Genomic DNA, 19,163 nt, shown 5'->3' on the forward strand with positions numbered 1-19,163 from the left:
TGAGTCGGTTCAGGGCCCAACAAAAGCAGATAAATCGTTTTGAAAATTTGGTATTGAAATATTAGAATCCTAGTATACATTTACCGATAAGTAAGATCCGATCAAATCAACGCCGACGCCAATAATTATTGTTTGCTGAGAGGGGAACAGAGCAGGATTACTGTCGCACTGAGATATTGTAAGAGAATGATTGCGTACTGTGTAGGATGACATCAATAATTATGTATTTTCCTTCAGCTTTAGCTTATACACCTAAATCAGGATCTGATGAATTTAATCAAATATTATACGAACTTAATCAAATATTAAAAAATCACTCTAATAAAGAAATAAAAAAAAGTTCAGTCACGAGCCTTTGCACTACCCTCCAGCAACAACAATGTCGAAATAGGCCTGAAAGAAATCATGTCTTAATCAAAGTCATTATAGTTGGAGAAAAATCTTGTTGTCGCAATTTGTCACATTTAAATTTTCGCACTTTCCACCATTGCATTGCTGGACAACTCAGGGGAGGTTGTAGGGTAAATGTTATATATCTAGGACAAGAAGGATTTGATAATAAATTACTTTGATGTTTCCATGTGTTTTAGTAAAATGTGCGTTTTTTGCCTTTCTCGTACAACGAAGTTGTACCGAAAGGCTATCATTTCACTACGAAAACGAACTTTTTTATAGAAGCCTCTGAGACCCATAGCGTTATATACTAATCGACTCAGCTCGACGAACTGAGCACATGTCTGCCTGTCCGTGCGTATGTATGTGCTTTTTGTTTTCTTCCTAAGCAATGGGGAAGAATCTACTGGGTTAGGGACCACCTCCAACAGCAAACGAGGGAGGCAGGACTACATCCCCGACCCGCTAAACCGTTTCCATTGCCGCCAAGCCCAAGTGTTCCGCCGTTTCCTCTAAACCTGCGCACATCGGCGAGGCCGAGCAAGCCAGCTGCGTCACCTGCACTGTGATTTTGCAGCACGCTTAAACGCCGGGCACTGCGAACCCCCCGTGGGGTGCTTGCTGTTCACAGCTTTGCTGGAACAAATCAAACAATTGGGAGGGTTCGTGCAGCATTGTGCCTTATGTCCCTCCAATCCGCAGCATCGGCAGAGCTTGCTTCTGTCAGGGCCTTTGCAGTCCCATTGGTTGTGCCCCGGTTCCAGGCACTTGAAGCAAACTTCGGGTTGCTCGTATATGTTCACAGGGCACACCGACCATTCCACCTTGACGCTCCCTAACTTGACTACCTTGGAGGCGTCCGCTTCAGATAGCCGAACCAATGCTACCTGCGTCCCTGTCGGACTTTTCCGTAGCCGAACGGCTGCGGTGAGCGTCTCCATTTCACACTGTCGCCGCAGTGCCGTGACGAGCTCTTCGACTTCGGTGATCTCGTCCAGGTCTTTAACCCTTAGATTCACCTCCGTCGTGAGTCCCTCAACTTGACCGTCTCGCCTAGGACTGCCTCCGACAACTTCTTGTAGGCGGCGCCCTTTTGCGAGACGCCCCGCATCACCTCGAGGATCATCTCACCCATCCGGGTACGTCTTATTCGACGTACGTCGGCGCTGAGTTCACCGAGCTTGACGTCACTCCTCATCGCCTTCAAAACGTACGAGTACTTAGCCTCGTCCGCCGTGATGACTAGGGCATCGCCCCTGAAGCGGTTGGCGCCTACCCTAGACTTCTTGCTACCCTCATTCGCCTGAGCCTTCGTTACGGCCCTTGACGTCTTCGGTTTCCTCTTGTTCTTGACCAGGGTCCAGGAGGTGTCATCCCTCTCTATTTCCCTGGTCTGGTGCGGCTGAGAACTCTCAGCCTGCCGTAACCCCTTACCACCGTCTTTCCTGGGTGGACGGACCTTTCCAGGTCCTTCCTTCCCAGGTGTTGGAGGTACCTGGCCGGGGTTCAGCTTCCCAGCCCCACTACCCTTGTTCGGGGTAGTAACCCTCCGCGTTTTGGAGCGGCCCCCAGGGAGCTCATTCCCTGGAGACTGTCTTCCCCGTTTTTGTGTCTGCTCCGTTGGAGCAGTCACCCCCGAAGTGGCCGCGAATACTTGAACCTCAGTCTGGGTAGACTTTGGCATTACCGTCTTCGCTGGCACGCCCTCGGTCGATTCGATCTTGCCTGAGTCCGCGAATCCTCGGGCCTCAGTCTGGGTAGACCTCGACTCCACGGATTTCACGGATTTACACTTGGCAGTCCCGACCGCCCTCTCCAGCTTGGCATCCAACATCGACTTTCGAAGTTTCAGCAAGCTCCTCTTGAGGTCCTTACTGATACTTACTGATATTATGCCAGCTGTTCCATCGCCACCTCGAAGGCCGAAAGCCCATCGCGTTTGCGGTTCATCGCCCCCACAAGCCATGGGCCGTCCATAACCTCTACCGGCGTAGCCGAGGAGAAGGTTAAGTGACCCACGCTGGCGCTGCGCCGAGCTGCCTCTGGCCTCCTAGGCAGAGACCTGAACAACCAAAATCTTGCGAAGGGGTTGTCGCCTACACTACTACCACTAATTGAAGAATTGACTTGGTTTTCCAGTTTGGTCCCACGAGTTGCTCGGGAAAAGAGGTCCACCACGCCAGAGCCCAGCATGAGGGACAATTATTGTGGAGGGTGCCCAGGTACTCCACAAGCTCCGTTAAAGGCCTAGCTCATTGTTTCACCCCCCCTGGCCATGCATCCCCTCGGCACGGGTCGCTTAACGCCTTGGGATTAGGTGTGTGCGTATGTGTGTGCACAAAAGCTTAAAAAAACATTAGACAACTTTTCGCATAGAAATCCTCAACCGATTTTCTCGCAACGAGTTATTCGACCGGGAACAAAGCCTTGTTGATCACTATTGAATTTGATAACGATCGGTCATTGCGTTTAAAAGTTATGGAGAAAATGGTACATCGAACCAAGTAAGCCCCTATAAGGCTGGTGTCTTAACTAAAGGCGAGAAAGGCTCCACCAACGCTAGGTGGATTAATCTGTTTTTTTTATTGTCTGGAAACTATAAAAGTGTATACTAATGACATTTTTTCATTCAAGATACAATAATGAAACATTTATTCTCTTCCCGTAGAGAAAAAATAACAAATATAATTAAAAACTTTCAGCAAGAAATGACTCTCGAACAACATTCGAAAGCTGTAAAGGTGACGAGTGGTTTTCATCCGACTTGAGTCGTTTTCCAGTGTGCTATCGAGTTTCCATAATGCCAAAACATCTCGTTTTTCTTGTACCTCCTCGAGCATGCTTGAACGATGAGTCGTTTTCGAGATCCAATCGAAAGCCGTAATGCCAAACATGTTGGACTCGATAGAATATCGTTGCGCAATGCCACCCCTGGTCTCGATATTGAAAGAACATGAATTTTGGATAAATCGTTTTAGTTTCATATGGCATAGGGTGCTTGCTATTCCTTAGTTTACCGTTTCTCTAATCCTGATTGTGCAATGGAATTTCCTAGCAAATGGTCAATCCTTCAGGATTATCAAGTTTTTCCAGAGTTTGTGAGTATTTTTTTCCGAGCGTACCTTCAGCTTTCTAAATAAAATTAATCCTAAAAGATGCATTGCATCCAATCCAACATATATAACGTATCGAAAGGCTGTATCGAGTCTAAGCATTTATAAGGGATTTCTTTCTGCAGATTTGTCTAGTAAAAGCGATTTTGCTGCTATTTTCCGAAAAAAAAATTGAATTTCCAATTATCACGTGAAATTAATAGGTTGAAAATTTTCACTCCTTATGCCAGGAAGAGCATAATTCCGCTTCTAGGAGGTCCACTATTCGGCATTTTCCCCTATCTTCTTTCGATACATGCGGTGACGTTCCGACACAAAGCAATCGTGCAAATGCTGAAGCAGATCACAATGACTAAATATTTATGACGATGACAACAGATCTACGAATTCAACAGAATATGATGTCATCGAGGGAATAGATAAGAGGCGGCATTAAAACTGATAGTGTACTAATCAGCGGAGCGAGCTCCAAAGCGCACAACATCGTCGCAGGCTTTCCTCGGGCCCCTGTTTTTCAATCTGTTCACCTCCGACATGCCATAACCTCCAGAAGGCGGCATTCTGTCTCTGTTCGCAGATGACACCTCCATCATCTACAACGGCAGAGTGATCAGAGCGCTAGTGGCGAAACTCCAACGAGGCCTGGATGCACCTCACCAGCTGAAAGATCTGTACCAACGTGACAAAGACCCACGTCATAATTTTCCCCCACTCTAATTCCCCTAAACATGTTCCGCCTGGGGACTGTAAAATCATCCTCAATGGCACGACTGTGGAATCCGGGCAATAAAGCCGACTATCTTGGCTAGACCCACGACAGCAAGCTTATTTTCTGGCAACAAGTTGACAAGACGGTGACAAGTGTAACGTTTTGTTGAAGCTACTGTACCCTTTGATCAACCGTCGGTCGTCAAACGTCAAATGGCACTTGAGCCTATCATATGAACGGTTAATTTAAAACATAAACTTTCTTGCTCTAACACTCCTTTATAATAGGCTGTGTTACCCTATACCGTTGTTGGATGGATTTAATGTATAACCTTTCTACGACCTGCCTGTTTCTAAGAATCCTTTATCTAATCGTAACGATTGAATACAAACAAGAACTTCTTTAGAAACCACAACACTGCGATAACACCCACCGATTTCATTAATATTACCTTGAACCTTAAAAATATAACTCTTATCACAAAACAACGCCACACTATCTAACATTGAACTGGCGGTTTGTGATATGCAGGTTTTGGCGCGAATTTTAATCGCACGGGACAGATCGGATGGTGACGTCGCTTGGCCTTCGCAACGCCATTTGGTTTGCTGACGTGGACCCCGACAAATGACCACAGTGTTTACAAAAACAAATTATGCAAGGCAGTTTGAAATAGACCAACCGTGAACGCAAATAACAATGTCTGTTATCGTAAATACAGTGGTAAGATTGCCATTCAAGATATGAAAAGAAATGGGAAGCATGGTATTTTTTGTTTGCGAGATTGACTATCGATAAAAATAAACGTTATCTCCTTGTAGTTGGGGACTTCTGTAGTTCTGTGACTCATAAGTGGGATCTATCCACATGCAAGTGTAATATGTCAAACCCAAACAGATGCCGGGGAAGTAATTATAAGCTGACCAAAATAAAAACTTCCTCCTAAAAAAATTAGAAATTTTCTACAAAAAAAAGGAAATTGCCATTAAATAAATCAATATAAAATTTCCACAAACAATGATTAAGTTGAGAAAATTATTTTGAGCTTTTTAGTGGAATGTCTTCACTTGTAATAAGACGAGTTTGTACAATCCCATTGAATTCCACCACTTAATTGTATCTTGACAAATACGTATTTCGACCTCAACAGTAAGGCCGTCTTCAGTGTCTCGTACTTGACACGACCACCACCACCAAAGAGTCCGCTTTCTCATTTCCCGGGATCGAGCAATGTGAAGGGACCCAAGCCATGGTGAGCACTCAAAGCTTTCCGTATCCCGGTTAGAAGATACGCTGAATGCTTTACAGGTTTCATTTTTGACCATGTTCTTCACGGGGTCGGAAGCATCGAAGAAGCAGAGGATGACGTACATAAAGCCAGAAACAGTGAACATTGGAGCGGTCGGAGGTTGTTGTGCTCGCGCTCTATGGTTTTTTTTTGTGCTGTGAAATCGCGAAAATTGTGTCATTTGGAAAAAAAAGATTTCGCCGTAAGCGGTGGTAACTCTCGTCCATCCCGATGTGAAACCACTAAAGTAGAACGTTTTGAGGTTGTTGTGAGAGTGAGAAAGAGAGAGAGAGAGAGAGAGAGAGAGAGAGAGAGAGAGAGGGGGGGGGGGGGGGACGCGTCCATAAACCACGAGAAGATTTATGGGTAGGGGAGGCGTTTTGTTACTTTTTTCCCACAAAAAATGATTACTCTCCTCAAAAAAAAAATGTAAAGGAAAATCTACAAAGAGGATAGGAGGGAGGGTTCATGATGCCCTTAAATTGCTGTACTAGTTTTTCTACAACCCCCTTCCTGCTCTTTAAGAAAACATATGAAATTAAACTTTCCAAATTGATTAGCTTTGTCACGGTAATCGAATTTAGCGAACTAGCGAATGCCGGCCAATTAAAGCGTTTTGACAAGCGTCAATGTTGTTTAATTTTTACATTGAACAAAGGGAAATTTTACGCGCCAGAAAATATCGATCCCGCTAAACACGGAAACAAAACGTCAACGCGTTTTTGACATTACATTCTGACGTTTTGCTGCTTTTTAATTGGGGTTCGCCTCAATTAGCAAACCAACTAAAAAGCGCCCTAACTAGAAAAAAACACAATTAGCGAACCTTCACTGTATGGGGATCCCCCATTGAGATCTCAAAAAGAATAAAAGTGTGCGTGAATCCGCTGTATTCCTCTCGCAGTGTTTGTGATGTTTTTGCTTCAACTGGATTACCACCCACTTTTATTTTATACATCCTACACCTATACAATGACATTAATTTTGGTTATTCTGGCTTTGGAGAGCTCAATTCGCGAAGTCTTCGAAGCAAATTCTGCTCTTCCCTCCTTTGGAAAACCCCATTGCTATCTGTCAGAGTTTGAGTGAACCATGGCCGCCATCTCCTCCTCTCTGTTGCTCTACTGTGAAAACCCATAAAAAATTGTTATTGGTTATGTGAAGAAGCAAGCCCCTTTTCGTGAATCCAAATTCCTGGAAGATTATTTGTTGTGTTGAAAACAAAATCTAAGTCATGTAGAACATCTCAACTTTATTCAGCTTCTTTTGGATACAAAGAACCCATATTCATATTTGGCCTGACTTCTGTCAAATTGCCCCAAGCGCCAAAATAAATTATCCATTTTTCTGTCCAAGTTTTCGATTAGCAAATTTAATTGATTACAGATCATATTCCTCAACTAAGGATATCCTGCAACAAATGTACGTATGAATTGATATGAAATGATTTCCGTTTTTCCCCGATTACGGACAAAATAAAAGTCGCTTAGTCCGGTTTGGCGGAACCCCGATTATTTGAGACGCAAAATGTGATAAAACTTACTTAAATTTCCTTTGAATTGCATAAGATCTTCATATCCACTTATTTATAGTCCAATTACATTTTTCTTAACGAAGATTTTTGCTTGAACTTTTTTCCGACCTCGTCAATGATTCACGATTCTTGGTTTCAGGAAAAGTAAATAGGCTAGATGTACCAGTTATGGCTATAGCACCAGTTGTCGCACTAGTGCTTTATATGCCAAATGGCCAATCAAATCACCGCAAACCAAGTTCATATCGATAAAGCATATTCGTATGATACGATAAAACCTTTGATCTCCTCCAAAACAAGCAAAGCACATTGGCGTAAATAAGGGGGGGGGCGGGGGGGGCGGGCTTGGCCCCCTCCAGACTTACTTGTGGCCCTCCAGAAAATTTTGAAAAGTAATTCCAACTTTGTCAGTTTTTATTTCATTAACATATTTCCTACATATTTCTTAATTTTGATTATGAATTCTATAAACATATTTTTTGTTGCGTTATCACATCTATGACCATTTGTTCAGCAAAGCATCGAAATATTTAAGTTGGACCCCCGGGAACATTTTCTCAATTTTTAAGCTAAAATCAATGCCGCTTCTAATTCAGTTGCTAGCTTAAAATAATAAATTTGTTTGACTAGTATCCTGGTCGCAGAAACATAAAAACATAATTGTATTAAGATATAAATATTTCTGTTCTATTAAACTACCATCCGCTGCAAAAAAGACTGAAGCAACTATACATCAAAATGAGCACATGTACACAAATCCGGTCAATGAAATTTCGAACGACCATTCTTTCGAAAATCTTCGAGTTAATTGCAAGGTATGCCGCAAAACAGTTGATCAAATTCCTATGGAGCTTTTTGCTCTCGCTATATAATTCTGGCACAGAAAGATATAAAATTATAAAACTTAAGAATCTTTGTTACAATGACAGAAAAATCAACAACGCATTCCATTGAAAGTATTAGGACAAAACTAAGGCAACCTTCGCACTCACAACAGAGATTACATTAAAGAAATATTTTTATAATCCTCAAAAGATCTTGTTCCATTTAGTTTTTTGACGAATTCATAAGGATAATCGGAAAACTCTTTTGTGCCTGCTTTAGTTAGAATTTGCTTTTTAGGATAAAAATAAATTAGATTTAGAAACCAGTTCGTATCAGAAAAAATTTTTTTTGCAGCACAATTCAGATCGATTTGGTTGCTTCTCAAGTCTCTTTGATTTTTGCAGAGAAATCTAACACCTATTCAGAAAACCATAATAAAGCCTCGTCCTAATGTCAGTAACTACAAAAACCCTATTGTAACCAACTTTTCTAATGTGAATTCAAAATTAAATGGACCACCCTAATAAGCCCAATATTTGAACAAGCCTTTATCTCTGTACACATTACATATTCTTATTAGTAATATATAGCTCGTTGAACTGAACGGTCAGTTTCATTAGAAATCCGAACGTCTATATTTCTTCCGTTTACAACTCTGTAGACAGGATCGATTCTGTTTCGGGATCGCGCGGGGACTTTGTGAAATGCGTGTATAAGTTAATCGCGGGCGCAAAAAGCAGTTCTAAGGGTCGGCGGAATTTTCGGTGTGATGAGCGAAGCCGAAAGGGTGTTGGAAGAAATTTCTAAAAGTGTGGCTGAAAGCGTGTTTGGTGAGCCTGAGAGCCTGGAGGAGGCTGGAGGCAGTGGATTGTGCCAAATAAGTTCCCCACAAGGTGGTTTACAAGAAGAGCCTGATTCCGAAAGTGAACTCTTTCACTCCCCGACTAGTATACGACGTATTAGTTTTGAAAATCTTCTGATAAAAGATCCTCGCTATAAAAGAAGAATGCCGGATGAGCAGAAGTCCGAGATGTCGAGTGATGCTACCATGAAACAATTGATTGCTGCGTTAACCGATATTGTATGAGGGAACGCACCGTGCCGTTTCGATGTAAGAGATGTAAAGGATCTCGTAGTGCTATTTGATCCAGACATCCCCACGACGCCGACCGCTGAACAATGGATTGAATCTATTGTGAAAGCATCAGCCCTCTGTCAGGGCGACGACGAATGGAAACTTCAATGTGGAATTTTGAACCTAAATGGCCCAGCCAAACTCTGGTTCAGCGGGGTATCCGTGAAAACGTGGGACGAATTCAGAACAGCGCTAATTCGTGATTTCCCTACCTCTGTCGATGTTGTCAGTATCCACCAGGCAATGATTGCACGAAAAAAGATAGCGCAAGAAAGCCTTGAGACTTACTTTTATAGTCAAGTGGCGCTTGGCAAAAAGGGCAAGTTGCCTGATGAAGCGATTATCAAATACATCGTGTTGGGCCTGGAAGGAAGATTCGGAACGATCTCCCAAGTGAATACTCTACCGGATTTACTGAAGCAGCTGAAATGGTTAGCAGAAGTAAAAGAGTTAATACCGTCTAACGATGGTAGTGTACGTGCAAAGCCAATGAGATCTTCTGGCTCGCAGGGTGCCAATATAAAGTGCTATCGTTGTAACGGTGAAGGGCATGTGGCGGCAAACTGTAGTGTGAAAAATGCCGGAAAATCTCACGCAAATTTTGAATGCTACCGATGTAACCAGAAGGGTCACATTGCTAAGAATTGTGGTAAATCTGCTCTGAAACAATTACCTCGTCCTATGCAAGAGATTCGTCAGTCGAGTAATTTTGTAAAATCGGTGGTTATTGGAAGTAATGAAATTGATGCGCTCTACGATTGTGGATCGTCAGTAACCACGATCAAGGAGAGTTGTGCTGCCATACTGAATAATATCGTGCCATGTGACATCGCTCTACTTGGATTTGGAGGTAATAAAGTGCGAGTACGGGAGAAGAGTTTAGAGGTGATCAAGTTGGATGGACTCGAAATGGAAACCGATGTATGTGTGGTGCCGAATAGAGTACAGGCGAATTCGATGATCATTGGAAGAGATATTCTCGATCGAGAGGATGTTAGATTCGTGAAAGAGAGGGGTAGCATGAGAATTGAGAAAATCGCATCGTACCGAAATGATGATTCCCAGCGTCAACCGGTGGCAGGACCTAGTGGTATACAGGGCAACGTATACAGCATCCAGGCATATGAACCGATCGTCGCCGAAGAGATAAAAGTGGATGGAGATCATGAAGAGCGCGAGAAAATATTAGAGCTAATAAAGTGTTACCGACCTTGTTTCGCAAAAAACTACCGTGAAATGGGAACCGCCAAGGATTGTGAGATGGTGATTGAAATGATCGGAAACGAAAAACCGATACATATAAAGCAGTACCCATTAGAGTATTCGAAAGAAAATGTGGTGGAGAATATCGTGAGCGATTTGTTGGCAGCGAACATAATTCGGACCTCCACCTCACCGTACAATAGTCCTACAGTGTTAGTGCGCAAAAAAAAACGGCGAGTGGCGCATGGTTGTTGACTACCGTGCTATCAACGCAAAGACAGTGAAAGATTCTTGGCCGATGCCTATTATTGAAGACTGTCTTAATAGATTAGTTGGCAGTCAACTGTTCGCTGCGGTGGATTTATTTCGTGGATATCACCAAATTCCGATAGCAGAGAATAGCAGAAAGTTTACTGCATTCTCGACACCGTATGGTCATTTCGAGTTCGTGAAAATGCCCTTTGGTCTTAGCAACGGTAGTGCAGTGTTCCAAAGAATGATCGATACAGTGATTGCTCCGCTCCGGTCGATTGGCGTAGTAGTGTACCTCGACGACGCAATTTTTGGTGGGCGTGATGCAAATGATGTGCTGGAAAAATTTGAGGCGCTACTGAAGCGATTAATGAAATATGGATTGACTGTGAACTTGGAGAAAACTCAATTTCTGAAGACTAGCCTTGATTTTCTGGGCCATGAAGTTAGTGAAGGCGAGATTCGACCAGGAAAGGAGAAAATTCGGGCAATCAGTGAATTTCCGCGACCAGTGAACGTACGCAATGTTCGTGAATTTCTCGGCCTAGCTAATTATTTTCGGAGATTCGTGAGGGAATTCAGTATTATTGCAGAGCCTTTAACGCGACTAACGAAGAAAGATGAACTGTTTAAGTGGGAAGAAGAGCAGGAGATAGCCTTTGTAACGTCAAAAGAAGCACTCGTGAATCAACCGGTCGTTGTAATGTACGATCCAACAAAAACATCGAAGTGCATGCATGTATGCACGGACTGTCTGGTATATTACTGCAGCAAATGAACGATGGACTGCATCCTATAAGTTATTTCAGCCGGAAAACTTCACAAGTGGAATGCCAGAAATATAGTTACGAGTTAGAAGCACTAGCGGTTGTCGAATCTGTGGAAAGATACCGTAAATACTTACTAGGAAGACATTTTGTGGTCGTGACGGATTGTGAAGCAGTTAAAAAAACGATGGCCAAGAAAGTGATGTTACCAGTAGTGGGCAGATGGCTGCTGAAGCTACAGGAATACGACTTTGATCTAGTGCACAGAAAGGGGGAAAAGATGCAGCACGCGGATTGCTTAAGCCGAAATCCAGTTTTCGAACCGGAGTCGGAAGAACCTGAGCCAGTGGTAGCGCATGTGATGGAAGTGAGCATTAAAGAAGATGAATGGTTGAAATTGTTACAAAGAGAAGATCCAGCGTTGTTCGAGATGATGAAGATATTGTCAAAATCTCCGGTAGATAACCGCGATAAACAGATTCGCAAGGAATACGCTCTGAAGATCGAGGGCGTAATGAGGAAATGATGTGATGATTTGAAGTGGGTAATGCCAGCAAGAGCACGTTGGCGAATTGCTCGCAACTAACACGACTATCTTGGACACACGGGAGTGGAGAAAGTGCTGCTGGTCGTGAAAAGGTATTTTTGGTTCCAGAGAATGCGTAACTACTTGAAGCGGTACATCGGGTCGTGCGTACACTGTGCGTACGTTAAAGCGAAAGGAGGAATAAAGGAAGGGCAACTTTATCCAATAGAAAAAATCGCAGTTCCATTTGACACGATCCACTTGGACCATCTAGGTCCTTTCGTTCGTTCATCGTCATTGAATGAATACATTGTTGTGCTGGTGGATGGTTTCACGAAATATGTGGTGCTAGAAGCTGTACGCAATACGAAAACATCACCTGTAATCCAGATGCTAGGCAAAGTGTTCGGCATATTTGGAAAGGCGAGACGCATTATCACCGATCGGGGCACCGCATACACCTCAAGGGAATTCGAAAGCTTTTGTGTGGATATGGGGATATCGCACGTGAAGGTTGCTGTTGGAACTCCACGTGCAAATGGGCAAGTCGAACGAGAAAACCGTAATGTATTGAATGCCGTACGCTGTATGGTACAGAATAACGATAAGTCATGGGATAAACATCTCCGAATGATCCAGTGGGGACTAAACACCTTGATCAACGATTCGACCAAGGTGTCTCCTCATATGTTGCTCTTCACCTATAACCCACGAGATATAATGCAGAATCAACTTCTGATGATGTTTACTGCTGAGATCCCGAACACCGACACAGATGCTCTAAAGCATGCAGTAAGTTCCCGAATCAAAAAAAGGCAGCAACAACAAAAGGCTTACTTCGACAAGATGAGACGTCCGGCACGGAAATATTTTGAAGGTGAACTTGTACTCGTGGAAAAGGATCCACAAGCCACCGGAATGAGCAAAAAGTTGGAGCCGAGATATAAAGGTCCATTCCTGATTCAAAAGGCTCTGGGAAACGACCGATACCTAATTTCTGATGTTCCAGGAGTGCAGCTCAAACAAAAGAAAACATCTACCATCTTCGCGGCTGATCGAATGAAGCTATGGGCCGTGAACGCTTCAGTCGAAGACAGTGATGAGGATTACCAGAGTTCCGATGATTTGGACACATAAATGTGCTATCGCCGGGGCGGGATTTAACCTGTGGTGTCCGTTGTAACCAACTTTTCTAATGTGAATTCAAAATTAAATGGACCACCCTAATAAGCCCAATATTTGAACAAGCCTTTATCTCTGTACACATTACATATTCTTATTAGTAATATATAGCTCGTTGAACTGAACGGTCAGTTTCATTAGAAATCCGAACGTCTATATTTCTTCCGTTTACACTATGTTATTCTGGAATTTGATTTATGACTCATAATTTTATGACTCATGGAATTTATGACTCATAAAAAACACTTTAGGATTCCAAATTTGTGTTCTTCGGAACTTAACTATTTTAACACATAGCATACATTTTGGAATTGCATGAATACTTATATTGATTATGACAAAATTTCGTGGAATTTATTCCACATCTAAAGAGTTTCAAAAATTTCAAGTTTCAAAAAAATCGAGATGTTTATGCATTAAGTAATCATGGAAATGCTTGAAAACTTTCAGAAATATACTCATATCGTATTTTATTTATAGATAATTCGAAAAAGATTCTTGAATCTTAGATTACACACTTATCCACATTTAGTAACATGGAGAAGACAAGTTGACACAGACACAGCGTTTTGAAGCAATCACAGCATCATTGGAAATCAATTGTATTATTCGCGATTTTTTTTATGTTGGTTCTAGGACGAATGAGCGATAAACTTAGTCAAACAATTTCTATTGCAATCCATGCGCACAGTGCTTTAAATCGCCTTTGAAAATTACATCCCACCAGCTGGTGCCATGGCCCCCCCTAGACCGAGACTCTAGTTACGCCTATGGCAAAGCATAATTGTAAAAATTGATATTGCTTAATTTTTGACGCCCTTTGCACCAGTTGTCGCACTAGTGGTCCCTATTTAACCAGTCCCATAAGAAAACAATGGGATTTGCCAAATAAGGAACCAAAATTAAGAATAGTGCCACAACTGGTGCATGCGTTCCTATTATGGATTAATCATTTTTGATGATTATAACAAATTTTATTGTGGTTTTCACAGCTGTTATAAGGAGCAGGAAGTAAAACCTTTCGCTTGATATATAAAGTCCACCCACATGCCTTTTACTTATTTTTAAAAAAATAGTTGTTCTTACGTATGGCGACAATTGGTACACCCACCCTAACGTCGTTTCCAGCGTTCTTTGTTATCTTGTTATCAACCCGATGATAGTGAATTCGATTGATAACTGTTCCATCGAACTGCATGCACAGTCAGACGGGAGTTCAAAGCCATCAGTCCATCGATAAACCTCGTAACGACCAGTGGTAGCAATCTGAAGTCCATTCTTATCCCCAGAGTGTTAGTCAGAAGCTGCCAACATCATGGATGTGGTTGGAAGCTCCGTCACCATTTCGCAGAAGACGGATCGTGTGGACGCGGCTCCAGATGCAAACAAGGCCAACAGGGATAGCGAAGATGCCAGGCCCACCGGGAAGATTCCCCAATCGATCCCAGTGCGGAAAGGGTCCTTATATCTAGACACGCCCAATTCTCCGCATACTAAAGTCTACTCCATGACCGGAGCCAAACGTGGAAAAGTGTTGATCTTTAATCAGGTCACGTTCGATGATTCGGATTACCCCGAAAGAATAGGAACGGACAAAGACGTCGAACGGCTTTATAATGTGCTGCCCCGATTGGGTTTTGACCAGAAAGATATTTTAGTGTTCCGAGATTACAGCTGCACAGAAATCAACCGGACTGCTGTAAAGTGTGAGTAATGCTGAGTATTAAGTAAAATGATGCAATAGTGCGATTTGTCTTTGATTTATAGTGGAGCACGATGAAGAGCTGGAGCAAGCAGACTGCTTGGTAGTTGTCATACTGACGCATGGCGAGGAAGGTGACATGTTGATGGCTCAAGACGATTCGTACCATTTGTACAAATTCTTAGAGAACTTCACTCCAACGTCGCTAAACTCTATGGCCGGTAAACCGAAGCTGTTCATAGTTCAATCCTGCCGTGGGAAAAAGCTGGACCGAGGCGTTCAGCTGAGAGCAAAAACGCTCAAAACTGACAGCGTTTTCGATTCTGTTGACTCACAAAGTCATTCGAAGATTTTCTCTTATCCGGAATTTGCCGATTTTCTCATTGTGATGAGCTCGCATTACGGTATGACCTGTCCCAACTCCAAGACTGGCGGGACTTCAACTAATATGTAGTGCAATTTTCAGGTCACTACTCGTTCCGCAATGAAACCGGCAGCTGGCTGATTCAGGACCTTTGCAACGTTATCGAGAGCTGTGATCTGGAAACGTCCTCCATTTATGATATTCTGACGGAAACAAACAGTGCCGTGTCGGTGCGGATCAGCAATGCCGATGGAGAGCAGAATAATAAGAAACAAATACCGAGCTTCTACTCCACGCTGACCAAGAAGTTGTTTTTTGCATCCAAGTGATTGCTCAATGTTTCTAATGCTCGAAATTCTCATTTTCGTTGTCACGCGATGTTTACGTTTTTATCGACTCTTACACCACGAAAGAGCATGGAGATGTCCTAAGCGCTCAGCATCTACTTGATCATTACTACTTATAGCGTTTAAATCTGAAAAATACGGTTTCAACGACTAGTCATCGATAGTTTCTCAAATCAGTTCTAAATCTTCTAAGAATTTAGATTCCTAAACAAACCAGAGATTGTCATACGAAGAATATCAAGTAGGCTGTGACATTTTCATTTGGTCTCTTTACGATGAGGAAAATCACCTTTCCTCGTTGTAGCATGATTGATGATGATCATTATTTCTAAATACTTCTGAAATATCAAGAGAACTGTTTTGATATTCTATTTGGAAATTTTGATGCATGGCTGTGTAGACTGTGATTGAGCTTGAGGTAAAAATCGGTAATTTAATTACAGATTTCTATAGTAAATCAATTGTTGGTTTTGCGATTAGCATGCACAGGGCTATGGACATTTCTAATCAAGTTCAAATCTTCCTATTAATGTGTTTCTTATGTAGATCAAATATTTCGAATATAATTAAATAATAGATAGATAAAATCAATACCAAATTTTCAAAACGACTTATCTGCTTTCGTAAACAAAGATTCAAACGCTGATTTGACGAAACTGAAAGCACTCCCACGCAAACCAACACCATCAACAGGTAGCAGATGCCTTCACCTATGTACGTATTGAAAGTGTTGGTTTGCGTGGGAGTGCTTTCAGATTCTTCTAATCGACGTTTGAATCTTTGTTTACGGAAGCAGATAAGTCGTTTTGAAAATTTGGTATTGAAATCGTGTCAAGTACGAGACACTGAAGACGGCCTTAATCTTGAGGCCGTGATACGTATCTGGTAAGGGCAAGCCTCCCGGAATCCAAAACTAATTTCACTCGCGTTTTCTATAAGGCACCCCATTTGATACGGAGGCAGCGCACAACTGTCATTTTTTCACACATTCTGCAAAGCTAAAATAATAAAAATGAATGGGGTGTCCTTGAAAACCCGGGCATATAGTCTAAGTCACTAGCCCTTAAACCAGCGGCATGATGACAGCCAGTCAGCGGCGAACAGAAGAAGAAGAATGAATCGACTGCTTTGAGCGTACTTACAGCGGCACACTAGGAGTTAACTTTCTGATATCAGTATGGCGAAAGGCATCTAAGGTTCGATTTCTCAAAATTAAGCACTTTAATCGAAAAAATATTTGGTGGGCGTAGTAGCGGATACCATCCCTCATAACCGGTACCAAATAGTTTTTCATGAAAAGTTCCTAATTTTGAGAAAACCAGCGTTAGATGTCTTTCGCCATACAAATTTCTGGCGGTTAACTCTTGCTGGCTATTTTGTGCATATACTATAGCGCCTGGATGTGGCTGCGGCGGGTAGAAAATCAGCCACTGCCAATAATTCATTAGAAGAAGTCCTTGAAAACGCGAGTGAATTTAGTTTGGATTCCGGGTGGCTTGTCCTTAATGGAACGTACACACGGTCAAGCAGTTTGGCCAACATTGACTCCACCTCTCGTTTATTCAAACATCCATCAAGTTTTACCAACAGCGGCACGAACAATCAATTTATTCGACCAACAATATCACACACGAACGACCGAAGCACCAACTCGAGCACCAACCATCAAAAAATATATGGGGGTTTGTGCAACTTCACTACAAATGCTCAAACACGTTCGGCGAACCTTGACTCCACCCCCGACAACTCAAACCAAAATCAAACCGTTTTAATTTTTTCCAACCGAGCCGCCAACTGTCAAATGGTTGTTCGAACCACTTCACACACGTTCAAACAAAGCAGCAACCGAAGCGTTTTCTTGGGGGCGGAGTCAATGTTCGTCGAACTGCTTGACTGGTGTGTACGTAGCATAAGTTACAACCAATAGCGACAAGTGTCGCATAATGTGGTGGTGGTGGTAAACTAAGAAAATATAGCATTAGTAATGAGGCTGTAAGGTTGGAATAATAAATAAATTCCTAGCTTCACTCGTTTCCCAAATAGAACGAGCTCTCTGATCAATAGTGTCGTGTTATTCATGTTCCAAAATTGTTTCTATATCTATCACACTTTGGGGTTCCTCAAAGCATTGTGCTGTGCAGCAATCTTGGCAGCTATCCTCTACCTGAGCTAAGTGAAGATATGTTCGTACTTTCGGGAGCTAAAAGTTCGTAGGCGATTATGAATTCCGACGACATTTTTTTTATTTCGGTTGTGTTCCTGATCGAGTTCCTAATGACCCAAACTGTCCTAACTAAATCAAATGCATGCTACGTTTGTGGTCTCGTCGAGTTGACAGCCGTTATATACAATAAACTATTCTTAATCTTCCTTAAACGTCCTAACCATCCAAACTATCCTTGAGTTCAGGACTTGAAATCTACAGCTGCAAAAAAACTTGTATTCGTTACTTGAACATTATTTGAGTATTAAACAGTGTCCATTACATCTCATACAAGGTGAGAAAAACAGCGCAAGGTAGTTCTGGGATATTATGGGCTATCCAAACTATTCTTGAGTTCGAAACTTGAGATCTACATCTGCTTGGAAGCCTTTTTCGGCACTCCAAGCTTCGGTATGCATTCAATTATATCCATTACATCTCCTGAAAGGTCAACGGATATCGTAAGATAGTTTTGAGATATTCTGGGTAATCCAAACAGTTCTTGAGTTCGGGACTCGATATCTGCAACTGTTTAGAAGCTCTTTGTGGTACTCAAAGCTTCGATTTGCATACAATTATATCCATTACACCTCCTGGGAGGTCTATTAAAATGGTTGAATACATATCCAAACTTAGAATGACGAAAAAATATAGTGACGTGGCTGTAGATCGCAAGTTCTGGTCTCAAGGACGATTTGGATATCCCAAACTATTTTGGCATATCTTCTGGTCTTCTAATATATGTTATGAACATGGTTGAATTTTTTTATCCAAGCTTCTAGTGCCGATAAAGGTAATGTTGTGGTTGTAAAGGGTGTACGGAATCAAATTGCAACACTTTCAAAAGTTGATAACATTTTGCCTCCTGGGGTGATTTTAACGAAATTTTGTGGAAGACGGCTTCAGCATGTGTTATTCACACTGTGTGAATTTCATTACGAAATTTCCAGTAGTTTCTAAAATACAGCCGAAGGAATAGGACGTGTGCAAATAAATCTTGCGCATTCACCTCCATATTCCACATCTCATAAAAATATATAAGTAATCCAATTATGTGCCTCTGACCCCAAAATTACCAGAATTGCGGCTGATCGAAAGATACTGGTCTGGAATGAAAACACGAGCTTCGGAAGCCTCTGAAATTGATCATTACGGAACACAAAATGTTGATTTAGCCTTTCACGTCAACATTTCGTATTGGTTTCTAACTCCAACGTCAACATTTTCGATTATCCGACTAATACAAGTAAACTTTCCAAAAAACTTTCTGTTTTGTCGCTTCTATAGTAAAAAACCAAAATAAAAAAAATAGGAAAAGCGCTGAAATCTAATTTTGGACTGATATTTGTCAGATTTTGGGAGAGCATCAATCTCATTGTTCAGGCCGGTTCACAGTGCAGCACTTTTTTGATGTTTTGTTTTCGATTTTTGTAATAGTTAGAGGCGTCAAAAATATGGTTTCTTTGGGAAAGTTGACTTTAATTAAGTTAAATAATCGACTGAGACAATAAAGTTAGTTCATTTTTTTTGTTGAGATAGATTTCAGGATGAAAAATGTTAGTTAGGGACATGTACAAAATCTTATGAGCTCATTTAAGAAAAAAGCTTCAGCATTTGGAT

General features: G+C 41.9%; 2 protein-coding genes across 2 annotated transcripts in view; both read left to right on the forward strand.

Annotated features, from left to right (window-relative positions):
* LOC134207859 (alpha-protein kinase 1-like) overlaps nt 1-19,163 on the forward strand; it is a 239,878-nt gene that overhangs the window by 199,172 nt on the left and 21,543 nt on the right. The window lies entirely within an intron of this gene.
* Nucleotides 14,152-17,403, forward strand: LOC134217092 (caspase-1-like). The gene is made up of 3 exons (XM_062695860.1): nt 14,152-14,633; nt 14,695-15,033; nt 15,096-17,403. Exons 1-3 carry the CDS (start codon nt 14,243-14,245, stop codon nt 15,320-15,322), a joined length of 957 nt encoding a protein of 318 aa, XP_062551844.1. The 5' UTR covers nt 14,152-14,242; the 3' UTR covers nt 15,323-17,403.

This window comes from Armigeres subalbatus, chromosome 1 (genome assembly GCF_024139115.2).
Source record: "Armigeres subalbatus isolate Guangzhou_Male chromosome 1, GZ_Asu_2, whole genome shotgun sequence".
Taxonomy (NCBI): Eukaryota; Metazoa; Arthropoda; class Insecta; order Diptera; family Culicidae; genus Armigeres; species Armigeres subalbatus.